Source organism: Cariama cristata, unplaced genomic scaffold (genome assembly GCF_000690535.1).
Source record: "Cariama cristata isolate BGI_N322 unplaced genomic scaffold, ASM69053v1 scaffold5653, whole genome shotgun sequence".
Classification (NCBI taxonomy): Eukaryota; Metazoa; Chordata; class Aves; order Cariamiformes; family Cariamidae; genus Cariama; species Cariama cristata.
In genome coordinates this window covers 224,867-243,373 of record NW_009606624.1, presented here as the reverse complement: position 1 = coordinate 243,373, position 18,507 = coordinate 224,867, and the positions used below count along the sequence as shown (strand labels likewise).

Genomic DNA, 18,507 nt, shown 5'->3' with positions numbered 1-18,507 from the left:
TAGGGAAATGTCCTGCATGGCACACAGGGAGACATATTAGTTGACCTGAGAAGACTTTTCCACCTCAGCTGTTTATGATTGAAATGATCAGCTGTGGGAGGGAAAAAAGTTCTGTGAGGCAGATTATCCATGCATTTTCCTTCCCTCCCCTTGGTCTCTGTAGCAGCAGTTTGTGGGCAGCATTCCTTGTGTACAGGGTGTGGAAATGATGCATTGTTCTTCTGCCTGACCGGAAGCAATCTGGTAGCATAGGCTGGCGCTATTTCAGCTGTAAAAAAAATTCTTGATTTTTGAAGATTTGGTTGCTTTTTTCCTCCTTCACAACACACACGCCTCACCCCCACCCCCCAAACTGATCTTGCTGGATTCAAATTGAAACCTTTAAGCTCTGATTTTTGGAGGCATAGTGTAGCATTTCCTATTTTCCATGCAACCAGAAGTACCAGATCAGAAACTTATGTTCTTCCAGTGCTGATAGATGTAAGCCTGTTGTGGATTCCCTGATATTTTGCTTAGTGTCAAGTCTTACCTGGGATTTCTTGCTACTTCTTTTTCTTTTAAAATGTCTGTTTTCTTACACGCTCCACAAGCTGTCCTGCTCATTGCCCTTAGTTTGCTTGTCAGTCACCGGACACTCCAGTAGTGATGACTTGACCTAACTTTGCCAATGGGTGACTGAGCCCAGACTGAGATACTTACAGGTATCCTGATCTCTGACAAAAGCGTTGTTTGGCTAGTGTTCCAGCCTTCCCCATAGAAAATAACTCTGCTGATATCTTTTCAACAGTCACTTCTTGGTACAGTCCTGGGCAACTCAGTTGAGTGCAGCTTGATCCGTACAATCCAGTCATGACTTGCACACTTTTCATATAATTTCCGGAGCTTCCCCTGAACAATGCGTATTGGCTGTGACCTATTCATTTTTTCAGATATTCCTGCCTAAGGGAGTCACTAATACCTGTGCTGAGATGTACTTAGTGGTTTTCTGCTATATGCAGCTGAGAGTAACACTAAGGCTGCAAAAAATAATTTTTCTCTCAGCCTTTGGATATCAGATAGCATCTAATATTTCAAGAGATAAAATGTGTTTGCAGGAAAAAGCATGAACTAATCCTAGTATCTTCAGAAATATCATATGCATTTATTTATAAGGCTGTTTATTGAACTTGCTTGCAACTGGCTTGCTTGAGTGCAAATCCATTTCCTAACCACTCCTCAGGTGTACTGGCATTTAGGCATGTGACTAGTGATACCATGGGAAAAATGTGTGTTGGTGCCAATATGTGTCAATGGTATGCTTGCCATGCCTTTTTTTCAGCACTGCACTGCACTAAATTGGTTGCAAAACCTTGAACTGTATTGAGCTTGTGATAGAGAGGATCTGTTAATCTCAGGAGGTTCCAAACATATCTGATCAGATTGCACAAACCTGGATGGGCTGGATTTTCCTGTGTATTTCTTGAGTAGAAACCCAGCTGTTCTAAGTCCCTTAATTTCAGAGGTATAGTTGGGAGATGGTGATCTGACTTGCATGCTAGATGAGCACTGAGCATGGCAGCACTGGGAAGTGAGGATACTCTCAGTTACACTGGAGGGCTGCTTAGGAGAAGATGAGGAAACAAATCAAGCTTTGCCATCCACTTTTTGAGTTGATACTTTTTTAACTACAGTCCAGCATATACCTAAAAAACCTCTTGGAATATTTCTGGGTCATGCACTTTTCAGTGCTTATAAAGCCTTCAGAACAAATGATTACTGATTTTGTTTATGAATCAAATGCCAGAGAAGTCTTAAAGTAACTCTTAAGAAAACCATCCCATGGTTCTGAAGCTTCAGGGCTGTGAGTAGCGTTCAGCTATTTTCCTTTTTCAGCTTGTAATTTCAAATTTTAAGAGGACTCTCTTACATTTACAAACCAAATAAACTCCAGGGGCATAGTTCCAAATAAAAGAAGCAAGTAAGCTAACAGGGTAGCAGTGTTCTGCTGAAGGTTTGGGCAACTGTTTAAGTGCTGTAAACTGCCATAGACCCATTGCTGGACATGACACAGCAATGTGCACTGGCAGCCCAGAAAGCCAAACATGTCCTGGGCTGCATCACAAGAAGCATGACCAGCAGGTCGAGGGAGGTGATTCTCCTCCTCTACTCTGCTCTCATGAGACCCCCCCCTGCAGTACTGCCTTCAGCTCTGGGGAAGACATGGACCTGTTGGAGCGAGTCCAGAGGAGGCCACAAAGATGATCTGAGGCCTGGAGCACCTCTCGTATGAAGACAGGCTGAGAGAGTTGGGGTTTTTCAGCCTGGAGAAGAGAAGGCTCCAGGGAGACCTTAGAGCAGCATTCCAATACCTCAAGGGGGCTTATAAGAAAGATGGGGACAGACTTTTTAACAAGGCCTGTTGCGACAGGACAAGGGGTAATGGTTTTAAACTAAAGGAAGGTAGATTTAGACTAGATATAAGAAATTAATTTTTCACATTGAGGTTGGTGGAACACTGGAACAGGTTCCCCAGAGAGGTGGTAGATGTCCCATCCTTGGAAACATTCAAGAACAGGCTGGACAGGGCTCTGAGCAACCTGATCTAGTTGAAGATGTCCCTGTCATGGCAGGGGGGTTGGACTAGATGACCCTTAAAGGTCTCTTCCAACCCAAAGCATTCTATGATTGCACTTGATGGAAAAATATATAGCAACTGGGCATCTACCCTGGGTACTTGATGTGATTACAGTCATTGGCCAGCATGTCTGTGATGGGGCATTCCACAGAGTGTGTGTCTTGTATGCTCGGTAATGTGCAGTGTGGAGGATCATTCTTGCTTCTCCTCCCTCTGCAGTTTATATTCTGTTTCTGCTTTTAAATACTTCTAGAAACAGTTCAGAATCACTGGGAAATTGAGGATGAGCTTTTCTTATGAGATAGTCTGACTCATCACTACAGTACCTTGGTTTTAGGAGTTTTACAAAACTCTAATGGTTTCCATGGGATTCCCCTGGCATAGTTGAATAGATTCTGCTGCTTTTTCTACGCTATGGCAGTTACAGAGTAGCACCTCAGCAAACCGAAGTTTTCAGTACTGAAGTTGTTGTTATTCTAAAGGCAAAATGTAAATACTACCTACATGTTAGGTGAGTCAGCTCTGATAAACATAGAGTCTAAAAATACTTCATTTAGAGCCCGCAAGTGGAGGCATGGATACTGGTTTTGATAAGCAGCAACCCTATGCGCACTGGCAAGCACCCAAGTGGTTTATTGAACTCAGATTTCCCATATGTTGCTCTGCTTTCATATATTCCTTTTGTTCTTCTCTATGAATTTAACATATTTCTAGTATAATCGCTAATTAACCTGGCAAACAGCTCAGCCCCTTAGGGCTTTGGCAGTGCTGTATTCATTAGGCTTGTAATGTCCGTTTTTCTGTACTTACTGTTTCTAATTGAGTAACATCCTACATATCCAGCCATTTTTGGCTTTTATTCTGCCCACATGTGCGGCTCTGCCCCTCACCAGAGAGAGGTTTTGGTTTGTGCTGCATGAGCAGACAGACTCAGCACCTTTTGTATATAAATTAAAAGCATCATTTATGTATCTACCAGGCTCCAACTCCACTGAATGACTTTGAATTAAGCTGTCAGTGGTACTTGTGCTCTCTCTTACTGCTCTGTGCTTGAATTCAGTAGGTTGAATCTTCTGTCCTAAGTCCTTCTGTGATACCATTAAAGCCAATGCGATTACACTACGGGGTGGGGGGCAGAAATCAGACCCAGTGAAGAAAGGTGAGCATATGTAACTAAGTCAGACCACAAACACTGCTTGGAGGGATAGCTTGGATAGAAGTAGCTGTTTTCTCTACTGTCCATCTTGTTGTTATTAAGGTTATCAGTTAATCTTACTTTCTTCCTACCCCTTGGATGTCTGGATTGCTCAATAAAATAAGGATTTGCAGCATCTTCATAGATCCAGCCAGTTCTTCTTTCCTTTTGTGTGCATGCTAATTATGAAGAGCTAAAGGGAATGGTGGGAGAAGTCACAGATAGGAGATCTGGATCTCCTGCAGAGCATTTCCTCCAGAAATATAGGAAATTGAGCCACCTAGTAGAGGTATCATCACTTACAACACTTTTTACACTTGCTTCAAGGAGAAAGTCTGCTGTGGTTGGCTGATGACTTGCAGAGTCATGTATCTGCTTATATTCAGAGCGAAAAAGCTAATTGTTTCTGTTCTTCCCTTTGCAGTGAGTTTGTAACATGGCTCACAGAGATTGGAGAGATAAGCAAACCAGAGGAAGGGGTCAACCTGGGACAGGCACTTTTAGAAAATGGAATCATTCATCATGGTGAGTGCTCCATGCCATAAAGAGATGTCAGATTTCAGTAATGCCCTGGAAATGAGGGTGGAAAACTGACTGCGGCTGTTCACATGATGTTCAAGTACTTTCCTGTACCATCTCCATCAAATCCTCAAAATGTTTAATGACTTTTGGGATTAATGAGTGGGCAATTTATATCATGAAAACAGGACTTGTTGGGTATCCTGAAAGTTTTTTATGCGTGCAGTTGCTTGATTTCTCCACAACATCTTTGTTGCGGACTATATTAGGTGTATATTCGTCTGTACTATGTATGTTTGAAAATCTGTAGTGATCAATACATAAAGCTTTTCATATGAGACATCAGCGATACCGATGATAGTCAAGCAGTGCTCTTTTAGAATGGGGTACAGGTACAAACAGAGTGAGGGACTCCAGACAATGGGGTCATTCTTTTTAATGAGACTGCTTGTCATAAAGAAAAGAAATGATGGAGGGTTTGTTGTAGGATTTGTTCTTTCCAGCTCATTTGGCAAGAATGTCTCTCTTTAAAATAGCGATACACCATATTTCTTCATCACACCCAGCAGATGAACTTGAAGTGTTGTGATGAGGGGTATTTTAGAAGAATAGGATAGTGCATGCAAAAGTGCTGCACTACCAAAGTAGTACAAGATGCTTGTTTGAAATTTTTCTGTGCTATCTAGATTTCTACTAAAATAAGGTCTTTCTCCAGATTATGATCTTTAAATCTAGATTAGTCCTGCTGGAGACAGAGCAACACAGTCCTATTCTAGTTAAACAGCAAATGCCCCAGTTTCAACATTCAGGTGAGTTTAGCTGCAAAATGCACACCAAAGGAATACGGTATATAGGTCTTAAGTCACCAGTGGTCTACATTTCCATACATTCTCTTGGAAACCAATTTAAATAGGGGAGCATTTAATTAGGCTAGTCTTGCTTTAATCTCTTGGTAACTCAGCTCCACAAACTTGTCTTTCAGGTGACAATAACACTGTTAAGAAATGACATCTGCTATCTTCTTTTAATTAACATGTAGAGAAATCTAATATGAGGAGTACTATAATCCTTCATGCACATACATTTCCACCCCCAGGTACCAAGACATACTTTCAGACACATTCAGACTTCGAAGGCCTTTGAGCATAAGCAAAAAAGCAGTGAACACTTTTGAGTACTTGGCCCTAACTGTGGCTTTGGAGCACTGAAATGCTTTGGCTCCAATGTGTAGGGATCCCTCTTTGGATGAAAAATGCTTTTCTGTACTCACACCCTTATTTGCCGACATTCTGAATGTGTACATTTGCACTGTTGGTGCAAAAAGCTCTCCTGAGACTTGTTATTCAATGATGACCATTTACCTTGCCGTAATGTCATACTTTGACACTTTCAGCAGTGTCCTTTTTCTCTAAACACAAATTTACAGCTCAAAGAAAGTTGTGCTCTTATATCTACTGCTCCCCTTATTCAGATGCCCTGAGGAAGGTACATCTGGTTTGGTTTTAATGTTATCTTTAGTTAGAGTTCCTGATGTTAGTGTCTCCAATGACAGTTATTGCTACACATTGGAAGTATTTGCAATGCTGCATTTACTTAAGGAAATATCGCTTGAGATTTTGGTAAATCATTAAACATGAAAGTATCCCGTTATGTGTCTCCTAATGTAGCAAGAACTTAAAACTTAAGCACCCTAATGAAGCCCTTACCCCTATTCTACATTAGGCAATATCTCTTATCTTTTGTTTCAGTTGGCGTAACATTACTGTCAGGTGAAAACTGCTGATCTCTCGGCCCGCCTGAGAAGCGGGGCCATAGAAGATTGCTAAATGCTGAGCTCTGTGTGTTTTATCACTCATTTTCCTCTGTACCTCCTTCAATTCTGGCTATTTTATCAGCGGCTGCTGATGTTCAAGTTCTGGTACCTGTCACAGAGAGCAGAAGTGATCAGAACCTGATCTGCTGCGTGCCAGATACAAAAGATGCTTTCTGCAGACTTGCTTCTCAATTGGGTTTAGAAATACAAAATCCAGACCATGCGGACACTCAAAGAAGTCAACAGCTTATGCAGCTTAGAGATTCCACTGTATACAAAAGGATATACACCAGATCCTGCAGATTTTGTTTTATTCAGTGAAATTAAGGAAAAATATCACCAAAAGCAGGAATCTTAGTTAAAGACCAGGATATCCTATGTAATGAGGGAAGATTTTAAGAATTTCTGGTCTCTGCCTTCTAAACAATTATCCTGCCCACTCTGCAAGGGGCAGACTAAATCTCAGACTGAGTCCTGATACTTCTGAGTCTGCCTAACCCACTTTAATTGTCTTCAGTCATCCAGAGCCATCAGTTTTCTCAGGTTAATCAAACTGAGGCTGAGATGCATCTTAAATAGTGTAAATCCATATTTTCTCTCAGTTCATCAAATGCCCTGCTTACACCATGAAATACTGCATCTAAAATATTCAAGGGTGCTCCAGCACAAAGATCTGCCCATGTCTTTTTTACATTGGCAAAGGCAGGAAAGATTACAATGACTAAGCTACCTCACCTTATCTGCTGTCTGCTTTGGTTGTTCTTCTCTTGATTTCCTCCTCCTCCTCTACATAGATGCAACTGGTCTCCATTAAATTAAGCTGTGAACAATGGCATTTCTATAATACATACTGTAAAATCTGGAAGATTATTATTTCTTTTGAATTCGAACAGTCCTTGGCACTTTTTATTTATAATTATCACTTATTTACTAATCAGTGAAATGAAGAAGTTCTACTGGTTACTAAATTGCTATCTTCAGTGTAAGGGTTTCCCACCTCCATGTTCTATTGAAATAGTTTACCTTAGAATAGAGACAGGATAAACCTACATATAATTGGATATAGACCCTCTTCCAATCTGCGGCATTGGATAAGTCTGTCTGAAACTAGGGTATGTTTTTAAACTCTTTTCTGATTTTGGCTAATGCTTCTTTTGAAATGGTTCCTTATCACACTGAAACATCTTTTGTGTCCTTGTCTTTAAAGCCTTATCAGTATATAGCATTACCTAATAAGATTTTAACTGCCCTACTGTGGAATGGCTGTTCTAGATGAAAAAGCAGTCCCTCAAAAATACTGTTTAATTTTTAGAAGGGACTCACTGGTAAATACAAGAACCATGGTAGAAGAATACCTCTAACAGCTGTAGTTCCTCCCACCAGCCTGCTTCTGGTTTTGGAGTTGCAGAACTTTATGCAACTGCAAAAATTACTTTAGTGCTGTGGTAACTGTTGTGGGAATTTGCAGACACTTTGGTCAAAACTTATAGAAAAAAGTCAGACAGTCCCAATTACCTTCACTAGGACTGTTTCCAAAGCCTTACATAAATTGAATCTGGTGTAAAAGGAAGAAATTTTAATTTTATTGGAGCTGCAGTATTTTAGAAAACTGCTTTTGAGATGGAACTATTCAGAAGTGCGCATAAACATGTGTGTGTATATATATATACACACACAATAAGGGGAAATTTGAAGAGCTGAGTCCTCTCTTCAGAAAATGATAAATACCAGCAAATACTTAGGTGTAGGCTTATCAACTGGCCTATGAAGAACATGGCAGGGGAGAAAAGACTAATTTTAATTATCCTACTGGTTTTTTAGTTTCAGATAAGCACCAGTTTAAGAACGAGCAGGTCATGTACAGATTTCGCTATGATGATGGAACGTACAAGCCAAGAAGTGAATTGGAAGATATCATGTCCAAGGTTTGTATTATCATTCTTAGTTGGAACCTTGTGATTTGCATCAAAAGAGTTTGCTCTACCTCTGAATGTCATTGATTTATTGTACAGGAGATCCCTAATGCTGTTTATCTTTGTTGTATTAAGCTATCCATCCTAATGCCGTAGGAGACATTCACTCTAGGGAGAGGAAGCAGAGCTTAGCAATAAATAACAATAGAGTTGTGACCGCACCCAACACCCACTGATTACAATCCTAATGTAGTAACAAAAGGTCTTAAAAGGAAACAGTAGACTGTAATACAGCATGTCTGCTGAAAATCTGGGCATTATGGTTCAGGGAGATAGAAGAGATCAATATTTAACTGCTGTTCGTGATAATTGTATGTCAAATGAGTTCTGTTGATCCCATATCTGCCCACATACCTTTTAATAAATTGGATTTCTTCTTATGGACATCAGTTCATGGGTTAATTGTGAGGAAGGATTAATGGAGAAAATGTTGGAATGGAGGTGATTAGAGATAAAAGAACAGATATTTTTTTTTGACTTCTGGAGGCAGGGAAACAAGAAAGAATGTTTAACAGGATAAGGGAACTGTTTTGAAAAACAGTTAATCAATAGATAGTTCCAGCTGAGTAGAGACATCAGTGTCCAGGTTTTGCTAGCTTTAGCTAGTCAGTGTTTCTTTGAAAAGGAAAAAACTGATAATACCATGCATCTTTCCGTCTTCAGGGTGTGAGGCTCTACTGCCGACTACACTGCCTGTATACTCCAGTGGTAAAGTAAGTTCACCTTCATGATCCCCTTGCAGGTATTATCTGGCTTTATTAAAAGGATAACATGTTACTATTGAAATCTTTCTTCTTTATTATAAACAGTAATTTTCTGCATTTTCTTGGCTCTTTTACTACCCTTCTATCTCCACAGTTTAGATCTCTAGTTGTACTTCTGATGGAGGATGTTGGAACTGGGTTCTCGGAGAGTGAAAGGCTAGTGTTAAGAGTCTTCCTGACATTTGTTTCCTCTACCACTTTATGAGAGCTGTTAGCATGACACAAGTTTATTTGTTTGCTCTGGCATTTTCTGAGTTAAAGTGAGTGTGATGAATAAGTGACTACTGATTCAGGGCAGATTGTGGGGTGTGATTGTAGCTACTGTATTATTTGGGTTATAGAAAATGTAAACAGATGCTAAAGTGATGTAAACAGATTCCAATGTGATGCTAGGATTCTTTCATTCAAACCCTAAACAAAAGCCAATCTGAAGTGAAATAAAACCTGAGGCTGTAATTTGAAAAAAACCTGAAAATTTTAGGTGGAATCTTCAGAACTTGGCTCTGTATAAATAAATGCTAAAGAATTGAGATAATCTGCAAGTGCTAGTTAACTCTCTTCCCAGATCCCAGGAGATGGCTTTCAGATGTTGTTTTCTTACTGTGACATCAGATGCACATTTCTGGCCTATAATGAAAACCGCCCTGAACCATGTCGGTGTTCTGTTTAGGTTTTTATAATTGAAAATTAGGGATTTTCACTGAGGAGGAAAACTTCTGGTGGGCATGGCTGGAGTCCCAAACTGACCTCTTGTCCCTGAGTTGTACAACAGATATTTCACTGAGAGATGCCATTGTCAAGCTAAAAGCAGCAGTCATAAATTTGCCTAATTAGATCTCTGAGTATATTTCCCCAGAATAGCTGTTCTACAACAGTACAGATTTCAGCTAGCCTAAAGGATATGGAGAGAACAGGAAAGCATGATGCAGATGCAGCCCTTGGTAGGCAAAATGGTTATGTATATGCATGTGTGTATTTACACATACGTGTTTCACCCCTTGAGATGGCAGTTCACATGCAGGGTACAAATAATGGTAAGTGAAGCCCTGAAAATTTCCCTGACCTCACAGAACCTACAAACTGAAAGAGTTGTAGTCTTATGCTTTAGGGAATCAACAAGGACAAAATAACTACCATAGGCCTGTCTTGTGGTTTTTTTATCAATGTGCTATTTTTGTAATATAAACCAAGCTGGACAATCTTCTAATATCATGATTAATCTGTGTTAGTGACAGTATGAATCTAAACTGTTTATGACCAGTCAAAAATAGCAGACTCAGTTTTAGGATCCTTCTAGATAGACTTAATGTTCTCAGTATGTTTAGGCTCTTCTTCCCGCCATTCTCTTTCCTACTCACTCTTCCTTTTATCTCCCTGTTAGAAAACTGAATCTCCTAGGCTGTCATCCTTTCATGTCGTCTTTTCATGTCTTTTTGTTTCTGACAAACCTAATGTTAGCCTAAAGGAGCTAGCTTTTAGCCAAGTTAGTTGTGTAAACCTGTTACTTTGTGGTGTGCATTTGGACCACTGCTTTATCTGGCATCTTCAGACTGCTGATCCCTGCAATCAAGGTTGATGAGGCCTACTTTTCTGGTGCAACCTTCCTTCTAGAAAATTGGCAAAACTGCTTGGAGTAGCAGGTGCATGTGCTAAGAGAATCTGGAGGAATCATAAAGTTCAAATTTCAATTATTTTGTTGACAACTTTGGGACATAATTTTGCTTAGTTGTCTTCCCTGGAAACCTGGGAGTTTCTATGTAGCCATTGCCTTTATAATTTTCTTTAGGTAAACTCTGACACTGGTGTCCGTTGAAGACAAGATGATACACCCCACTGGAAACAAAGCATGTTACTTTGGGGATTGATACATGAAAAGTAAAACATTTTGAAAAATCTTAAGATGTAGAGAAGGTCCTGAATATGTCTCTGATCTACTTCAGGGAAGTTGTGAGGGTGGGCGAACTTGCTCCCACTTACACTTGTGATGGACAATACTTCAGTGCATAGATGGGCTAGACCCTGTCCAGAATATTATTATATTCCTCTAGTTTCTGTGAGGCAGCAAGGTTCTGCCAAAATTTCAATAGTTCCCACATGTATATTTTGACTATTCACCTGCAGCTCATGATTCTGGATAACATTCTGTGATTCATGCTCTACTCCTGTTCAGGCTAGATTGAAATGGGGGGAAAAGTCAGTGAACTCATGTTGAAATATTCATCCTGACAAGCATTTAACTAGAAGCAGTGAAAGACTGGGCCTTAGACCAAGATCCTGATGCCAGCTTATTCAAAACTCTAGCCCTGTGTCAGTGTTTGTATGAAAAATGTTGGGAGTTGCTTCTCACAACCTGGAAACCCCTACTCATTAGTACTCAGTATTTTAATGCTTTCCTTTATTGTTCTGACATATCAAAAACACATTTTCTCAAGATAAGAGTGTGAGAGGGAAAAACTGCCAGAAAACTCCCACAGCTTTGTGCTGGGTTTAGCACATTACTAGAAGACAAGTTGAAAAAAGTGTGTAAGCACTTTGTTCTGAGGACACATATTTCTGGAAATGCTGTCTGTTTGTTTGTTTTCCAATATTTTTCAAGCTCTGAAAGTCCTGCTTCCCTTTTTAATTTCTCACACCCTGCATTCTGTAAACACACAGGCATTTCTGCTGCATTTGTTTACAAAAGCCAGTCACAACATATTTGTATCTGTAGATGATTAGTAAAAGGAACACGAGTAGGATGAATTTTCGGTGGTGGTTTGATGTTAGATTTTTAGAAAAAAGGAAATATCAAATAGTGCGGTGCTAATGAAAGAGGCTGATTTGGCAAAACTGAGGAATAAAGTCTTCTCTTGAGCTGCTGTATAGATACATCCGGACTGTAAAACAGTCACAGTGGCTGTGAGTTTCCTTCCACAGTCATGCCAGTGGACTTCAAGCTTGAAACAGAAGGACCACCTCCAAGGGTGAGAGAGGAATTAATTCTTCATAGCCCATTCAGCATTTGGCCTCTCTACTGAGACTCTCAACAAGAGGGAGCCAATTAATGCAAATTAATTGTGGTAATGGCTTTTGTGGTGTGGAACTAGGAACTGGATCAAGACCACGAAACTTACTTCACACGGGCCAGTAAACAGCCTTAAAATGGAAAGAGCTTTTCATTCTCTTATGAGCTGGATTAAATCCAGTGACCTGGAGGTGAAAGGTGTTAGAGCCCAATGTCCTGAGCCACATAGTCCTCTTATATTTGTATCAAAATTCTTTCGAAGTATTTTATGAAAGACTAAAAACATCAATTATCTCCATGGCTCTGAGAAGAGGAATGGAAGAAAACTGCAAAAAGCAGCAAGTTACAATAGGGTTTCTTTTCCTTTCCTTATTTCAGGAACAGTGCGGCTCTCTATGAGGGCTGTGTGTGAGATGGTGCAAGTTGTGTTACAAGACCTAAATACAATGCTGCTTTTTTAATTTACAATGCCTGAAATTATCTAATGCCATAAAAGAACACTGCGTACTCTATTTGTATCTGGCTACTCTGTGATACTTTGCTAAAGGAAGTAAAATCTGAACAGGTGCGGAGAATCAGGAAAATCTTTCTTGACAGACTACGCTAAAAGGTGCTTAATTCAGTGAGCCTAACAAAAAGGGGACACGGAGGCAATATATAGGGTCACTATCTATGAATACATTAATGGATAAACACTAGAGAAGAACTATGTAAGCTTATAGATGGGGCTGGCACTGAGCCAGTAAATGTAAACTGGACATGAATGGATTTAGCGTGGAAACTAGAAGATGACTTCCAGCCAGAAGAGTGTGATTTTCAGCAGAAACAATGGTGGCAATATTCTAACCTGAGTTAAAGCAGCAGCTCAGTACGTCTGTGAAAAAAGTCCTGGTTGCCTCTGGCGGGAATATGAGCTCACTGGAGGTGGCTTGAAACAACACCTAGAGAAATTTGAAATAACACTGCTCTGTATTGATCTGAAATATCTTCCTAATTCAAGTTTGAAAAGTTTAAAAACTAGTCCTTCCTTCCAGAGAAAAAGGATATCTGCTTTTTATTCTTTGTCTTATTTATTTATGGCTGGGAGTCTCAGTTTTCCCCATCTATAATTATTCTTCTTTCCTCAGCTTAATGATAGTAGGTCACAATAGTATATGTAGGTTTAGAGTGTAAAAGAAATGTTTACCTTTTTGTCCTGATTTTCCCTGAATTCTCTTTCTTCGTTAGAGATCGTGACTACCACCTAAAGACCTACAAATCAGTAATCCCTGCAAGTAAACTAGTGGATTGGCTTATTGCACAGGTAAGAAAATTTCAAGATGCTGCTGTCTTTGACATGGAGCTTAATTTTTCAGTTCCATTTAAAAGTAAATAAAACACATTTATCTAGAGAATATTACAACATAATTAAACATATTCTGATTCTTTAAATTTATAATTTTATACTTTCTATTGTTGTTCATTTGGTGAAAACTTGTTATTTGGCAGCATAAAGAGGAAGCAAGTTCTTTGTTACCCTTAGGAGTGGTGAACTGGCTGTTCTTTTCTGGGGATCTTTTCTATTTCTTGTGGTTTTTGGAAGACATTTAAAGCAATGTTGATCTTATTTAATCTAGTATAGGTGTGGTACATTCTTATTGAAAAAATGAATCTAGAGTTTTACACTAATAATTGCAGTGTTGTCTTTAGAAATTGTAGTTGCCCCACATGCACCTTGTAATTACAAAGAAGAGCCTGTAGCTTGGGAAATTAAAGATTTAGCTTTGATAGTCTAAAGCAATCTAGGGAGAGCATGCCATGTTGCTCATCATCATAGAGTCAACTGCACATTCTGGTTTTGTCTTAAATGATGCTCTAATTCACAATCACATTAAGTCCTATACTGCCAAAATGACATAAAGGGAGGCTAGTTTGAATGAGAATCAGGCCTCTGACAACCAGGGATGTTGTCCTTCAGAAATGTTTCCTGCAATTGCATTTGACATCCTCCTACATTAATAAGATCGATATGATTTCAGGTTGTTCTGTACCAAATAACTGAATGAGAATGGAGTAGTCAGTTGTTTTCCTGTTAAGAGCAAGGATATTAATACTGAGGTTGTCCTGTCAGTTACGTGTGATTTAACTGGGTCTTCTTCATGGAAAGCTGAGGAGGAAAAAGAAGTCTGCTTTGGCCAAAGAACAGAGATGTAATCAGGCTAATCTGGCCAATGTAATAGTTAATCATAGAGCTGTAGACAGTAGAAAGACTCAGCAATGTAAAACATGAGCTCTTGGTCTGGAAAAGGTAGCTCATTTCCTTCCCCATTTTTCTTCATTCTGGTAGGTTAATGTGGCTGTTAGTTCTCCTGTTTACTGAACTTTACATTAAGCTTGAACCAGAATGTACTAAAGCCAGATATGGAGATACAGAAGACTCTGTAATTTATATTGTGTATATGTGTGCATACGTACATGTATACAGATGCAAAGATGAGGGGAAACTTCTGTGCTTGGTTGAAGGGGAACATTGTTAAACATTTAAATCACTGTCTATGAGTTAGATGTATTCCTGTCTATGTGGCTAAATCAATCTTTGCTCATGGATCCTTACAAATAGTAAATTTCATGGGGGTTTGCTTTGAGTGTTCATACTAGATTGAACTATTTTCCAGCAACCATTCATACTTTGGCCATATATTAGCTAACAACAGATTTTACTGGGAGCTAATGAATACTCAGCTTTTTGCAGAGTAGTGCATTTATTTAACTGCTCAAACACCTACCTTTCAGTTTAACTTCAGGCATCTGTTCTTGAAAATCTTGGTGATGGTATCTGATCTGATAACTACCTGTTATACAAAAATGCGGGGATATATTTATTTCTCTTTCTGACAATCAATTTGCATTAATATTTTAGTTTAGAAATGGTGCACAGAAATGAGGACTATTGTTTCTGTTAGATTTAGCAGCATAGGGATAACTGTCTGGAAGGATAGGCTCCCTCATTTCTGTTTGCAATTTAGATTATAAATGCTAGTGGGAGCCCTCCCTAATAAGAAAACTGTTTTTCATTTCCTTGACTAGGTGAGCAGAAATTATCTATTTGAAGTTATATTTTATAATTAGAGAATGCTGTTTTGCTAGGGGAATGTTTTGAGGCCAAGTTAACATCATCAGTAGTAGCCAAATCTGGTTTAGAGCCTTCCTACACAAAGATTTTGTTGCCTAAACCAAAAGAAGATTCCTAAAGGCTAAGAGTAACATTAGAAGGCATTTCTCCTCCAGTTTATTTACAGTTGAAAGAACAGATTGGGTTTTTAAGTCCCAGCCTCCATAAAATAAACTAGCCATTTATCCCATAAAGTAACACAAAGTGAGTGTTGAGAATTGTCACATGACAGGATGTTGAAAATGAGGAAAGACTTACAAAGACTTGAAATTAGTTTATAGTAAAAGTTGAACTTCAGATTTATTAAAACCCTTTTCTTGGCTTTCCTTGTGTGATTACGTAATCATGCAGTTCCTCCAGAACTGCCTTGGTCTTTTTCCTACCAAGACAACAGTATTTAGTTCTTAATTTGTAAATGTCATGCCTTATTTTTATTCTCAGAAAGTCTCTGCAACAAGAGCCAGTAGTGTTGCTGATTGGCAAGAGCTGATCCTGTTTTATCCTGTATTTAAATAGTTTCTTTACACCCTAGCGATGTTCTTTGCCAGTATTTGCCTGGCAAACAGCTACTGCTCTCCTTAGTAGACTTGAAGTAGGACTGATGTTCTGCTGACAAGATCAGAGGGCTTTTGATCAGCAAGCTGGTTTAATTAAAACAGGCAGTACGCTACTCTGCAGTTGCTGCTAGAGCTTCAGGATATCTGCTTCTCCAGATGGAGGGGCAAAAAGAAGGTGTAATACTTGTGTAGGATACAGCTTCTAATTTAGGAGGACTGAAAGTAATACGCTGAAATTGCTCCTGTGCCAAAGCAGCAGGTCCCCTACCTGCTGGAATGAGCTCACCAGGTGCTCTTAGTGAGATAGCAGATCCCAGGTTTTCTTTTGCCCCTTTGGGGACTGGGAAGCAAGTAATCTTGTATCAAGTGACCAGTGTTAACAATGTTTTTCATTTGGGTAAGACCAATAGTGCCTGCTGATTTTTACTAGCACTATTTAGAACTTATATGTCCGCCTAAAAACTACAACCAACATGTTTGCAAAGTCTTCACTTGTGGCTGCAAATTAGGAGATATGTAGAGAAAACTAAGCATTCCTTGTATTTAACTGAATTGTAGATACAAAACTCAATGGTGCTGTTTCAGGTAAATTTGTAAATTTGCCAGTCACCTTTGGTACCTGTTTTGAAATACTACACCGAAGGCTTCAGGCAGTGAGAAACTGAAGCCTTTGTTCGTAGGTCTGCTGTGTATGAAAAGAATGCCACGGCAGTCTTAACCAGTCTGGCCTTTGGAGTTCACATACACTGGGTTTAGTCAGGTGTTTCTCCCTTTGGTTGAATATAGATAAGATCTCTCAACTTCTGTCTCTAAGAATGAGTTTTGTTGTCTGTGGCTAATGGGTCCTAAAGCCTGACACTATGGTTGCAAATAAAAAGTCTTTACATTGAGATAATATTATGTCCCTTTGTGGGTTAAACAACTACTTTCCAGAATCCTGGTCTTTGTCTTCCTAGTTGCTGTAGGAGGCAAGAGATGCTATATATAGGAATGAATGGGATTTGGGCAACGGGGTAGCTATTTTAATTTCTTGCTATTGTTCCCTACAAAGAGCATGCTGCTAATTTCAGAGCCACAAGCTATGCAGTGGGGAAGGGGAATAATTTAGCTTAGGAAGTCATCTGAGATGTAATATTTATCCTCTTGTTTCTAGGGAGACTGTCAGACTCGGGAGGAAGCTGTCGCACTGGGTGTTGGACTCTGCAATAATGGCTTCATGCATCATGGTAATGCATCAATATTACTTCCCACAGCCAATTAAAGGAGCTCTTACTTCAGTCAGATTAGCTGACTCTCTGAAAATCCCTTTTCTATAGTCTGTGCCATACGTGCTGACAGGTATACAATTGCAGGCATTCCAGCAGGTCCTTCTAAAAAGCAGTCCTCGAGCTTACACCAAGTGTCTAAGCCTAGTACCTTCCCAAGTGAATCCCCTTCCTAAGGGTCATGATGAGCCCTCAAGTGATTAGACAAGCTAGAAGGGGCATGTTTTTTCACGGCATCTCTTTCAGAGCCATCAGACCAATGCACAAGCTATGTCCTGAAATACTGCCAAGAAATGACAGGTACAAGGTAAAATTGCCTAGTTCTTGCCACTTGGACAACAAGCACGATCCTCAGTGCTGAATCTCTGAAGCTCCCAAATCTGAAGTGCCAGATTGCCAAGTTAGACATCATCCATTCTCAGTGCTGCTGCTGCTAAGCTGGGAAAGCAAAACAAATCACATCTGTATCAGTATCAAATAGGATATAAGGTCCTAAGAGTAAAACACAGTTTGTCCGATGAAACATCCAGTTTTAGTCATAAATAATGTTTGCTCTCCATATTTTGAATAGTGTTTTTGAGAGCAGATTATTGTAAGTAACTAATAGAGAATTTGCATAGTACTTGATAAGAATGTAACAGTAATTGTTTTTCTCTAAGGAATGTGATCTGTTTTGACCCCATGTAAACATCTGGAATTCATAGCGTCCTTTGGCAAGGAGTTCCTCTGCATAAGTACATGTTGAATGAAGAAGCTGTTCCTCAGGTTTTAAAATTGTCACTTGCTGCTTTTATTTGAAGCCCCCAGGTCTCGTATTTGGTGGTAAAGAACTTTGTCACGCCTTCCAGAATTTCCCTGTTAATTCCTTTCTAGGTTGAAAAGCCTCAGTCTATTTAGGCATCTCGCTTACCTTAAACAGCCATTTTACCCCTCTTTTCTCCTTTCATTGTCTTACCATATTCATTTTGATGTGGGAAGGGAGCATAAGGTTTTGAGTAGCATCTTTCTTCCAAGAGGATCTTTTGCGTTTTATATGCATTCTACATGCCAGGGAAATCAAACATTGTATCATGAGCTACTATGCACTGTGAAGAAAAGTATACCCCTAAAATACAGTAGTAGCTTAAAAATATAGAGCTGAATAGCTGACTGATAGGGATGCATCTGGGCTTTGTTCTGTAAAGACTGGGGAAACATTTAGGATTTCCTTTAACTTCCTTTTTGTTTCTCTCTCTTTTTCTCTGTGTAAATTCGTGTATGTATTTCATATATATTGTTTCCAGTCCTGGAGAAAAGTGAATTTAAGGATGAATCCTTATATTTCCGCTTTTATGCTGATGAGGAGATGGAAGGCACCAGTTCCAAGAGCAAACAATTACGTAATGACTTCAAGCTTGTGGAAAACATCCTGGTAAAGAGTCTTCTGGTAAGAAATACGTTAATGTAAACCTTGATGATACTGTGAAACTGGTATTGTTTTATACTAGAGGAGAATGAGAAGGAAAATTATGATAGAGTAGCATTAAAATGGGGAATTGCACCTGTAGCTAGACTTTTCTTCACTGCATAAATACTAATTCTTGAACTACTTTGCTCTAGAGCTCCAACTTCTGTAGCTCTGGCTTTTTTCTAGCTGGGTAGACTACATAGCT

At 39.3% G+C, this 18,507-nt stretch overlaps 1 protein-coding gene across 1 annotated transcript in view; it reads left to right on the top strand.

Annotated features, from left to right (window-relative positions):
- Positions 1-18,507, top strand: part of LOC104158707 (phosphatidylinositol 3,4,5-trisphosphate-dependent Rac exchanger 1 protein-like) — a 107,545-nt gene that overhangs the window by 51,537 nt on the left and 37,501 nt on the right. Inside the window, 6 exon segments of the mRNA XM_009696426.1 lie at positions 4,234-4,334; positions 7,963-8,066; positions 8,778-8,827; positions 13,110-13,185; positions 16,744-16,816; positions 18,139-18,281. Of these exon segments, the coding sequence (XP_009694728.1) occupies positions 4,234-4,334; positions 7,963-8,066; positions 8,778-8,827; positions 13,110-13,185; positions 16,744-16,816; positions 18,139-18,281 (547 nt within the window).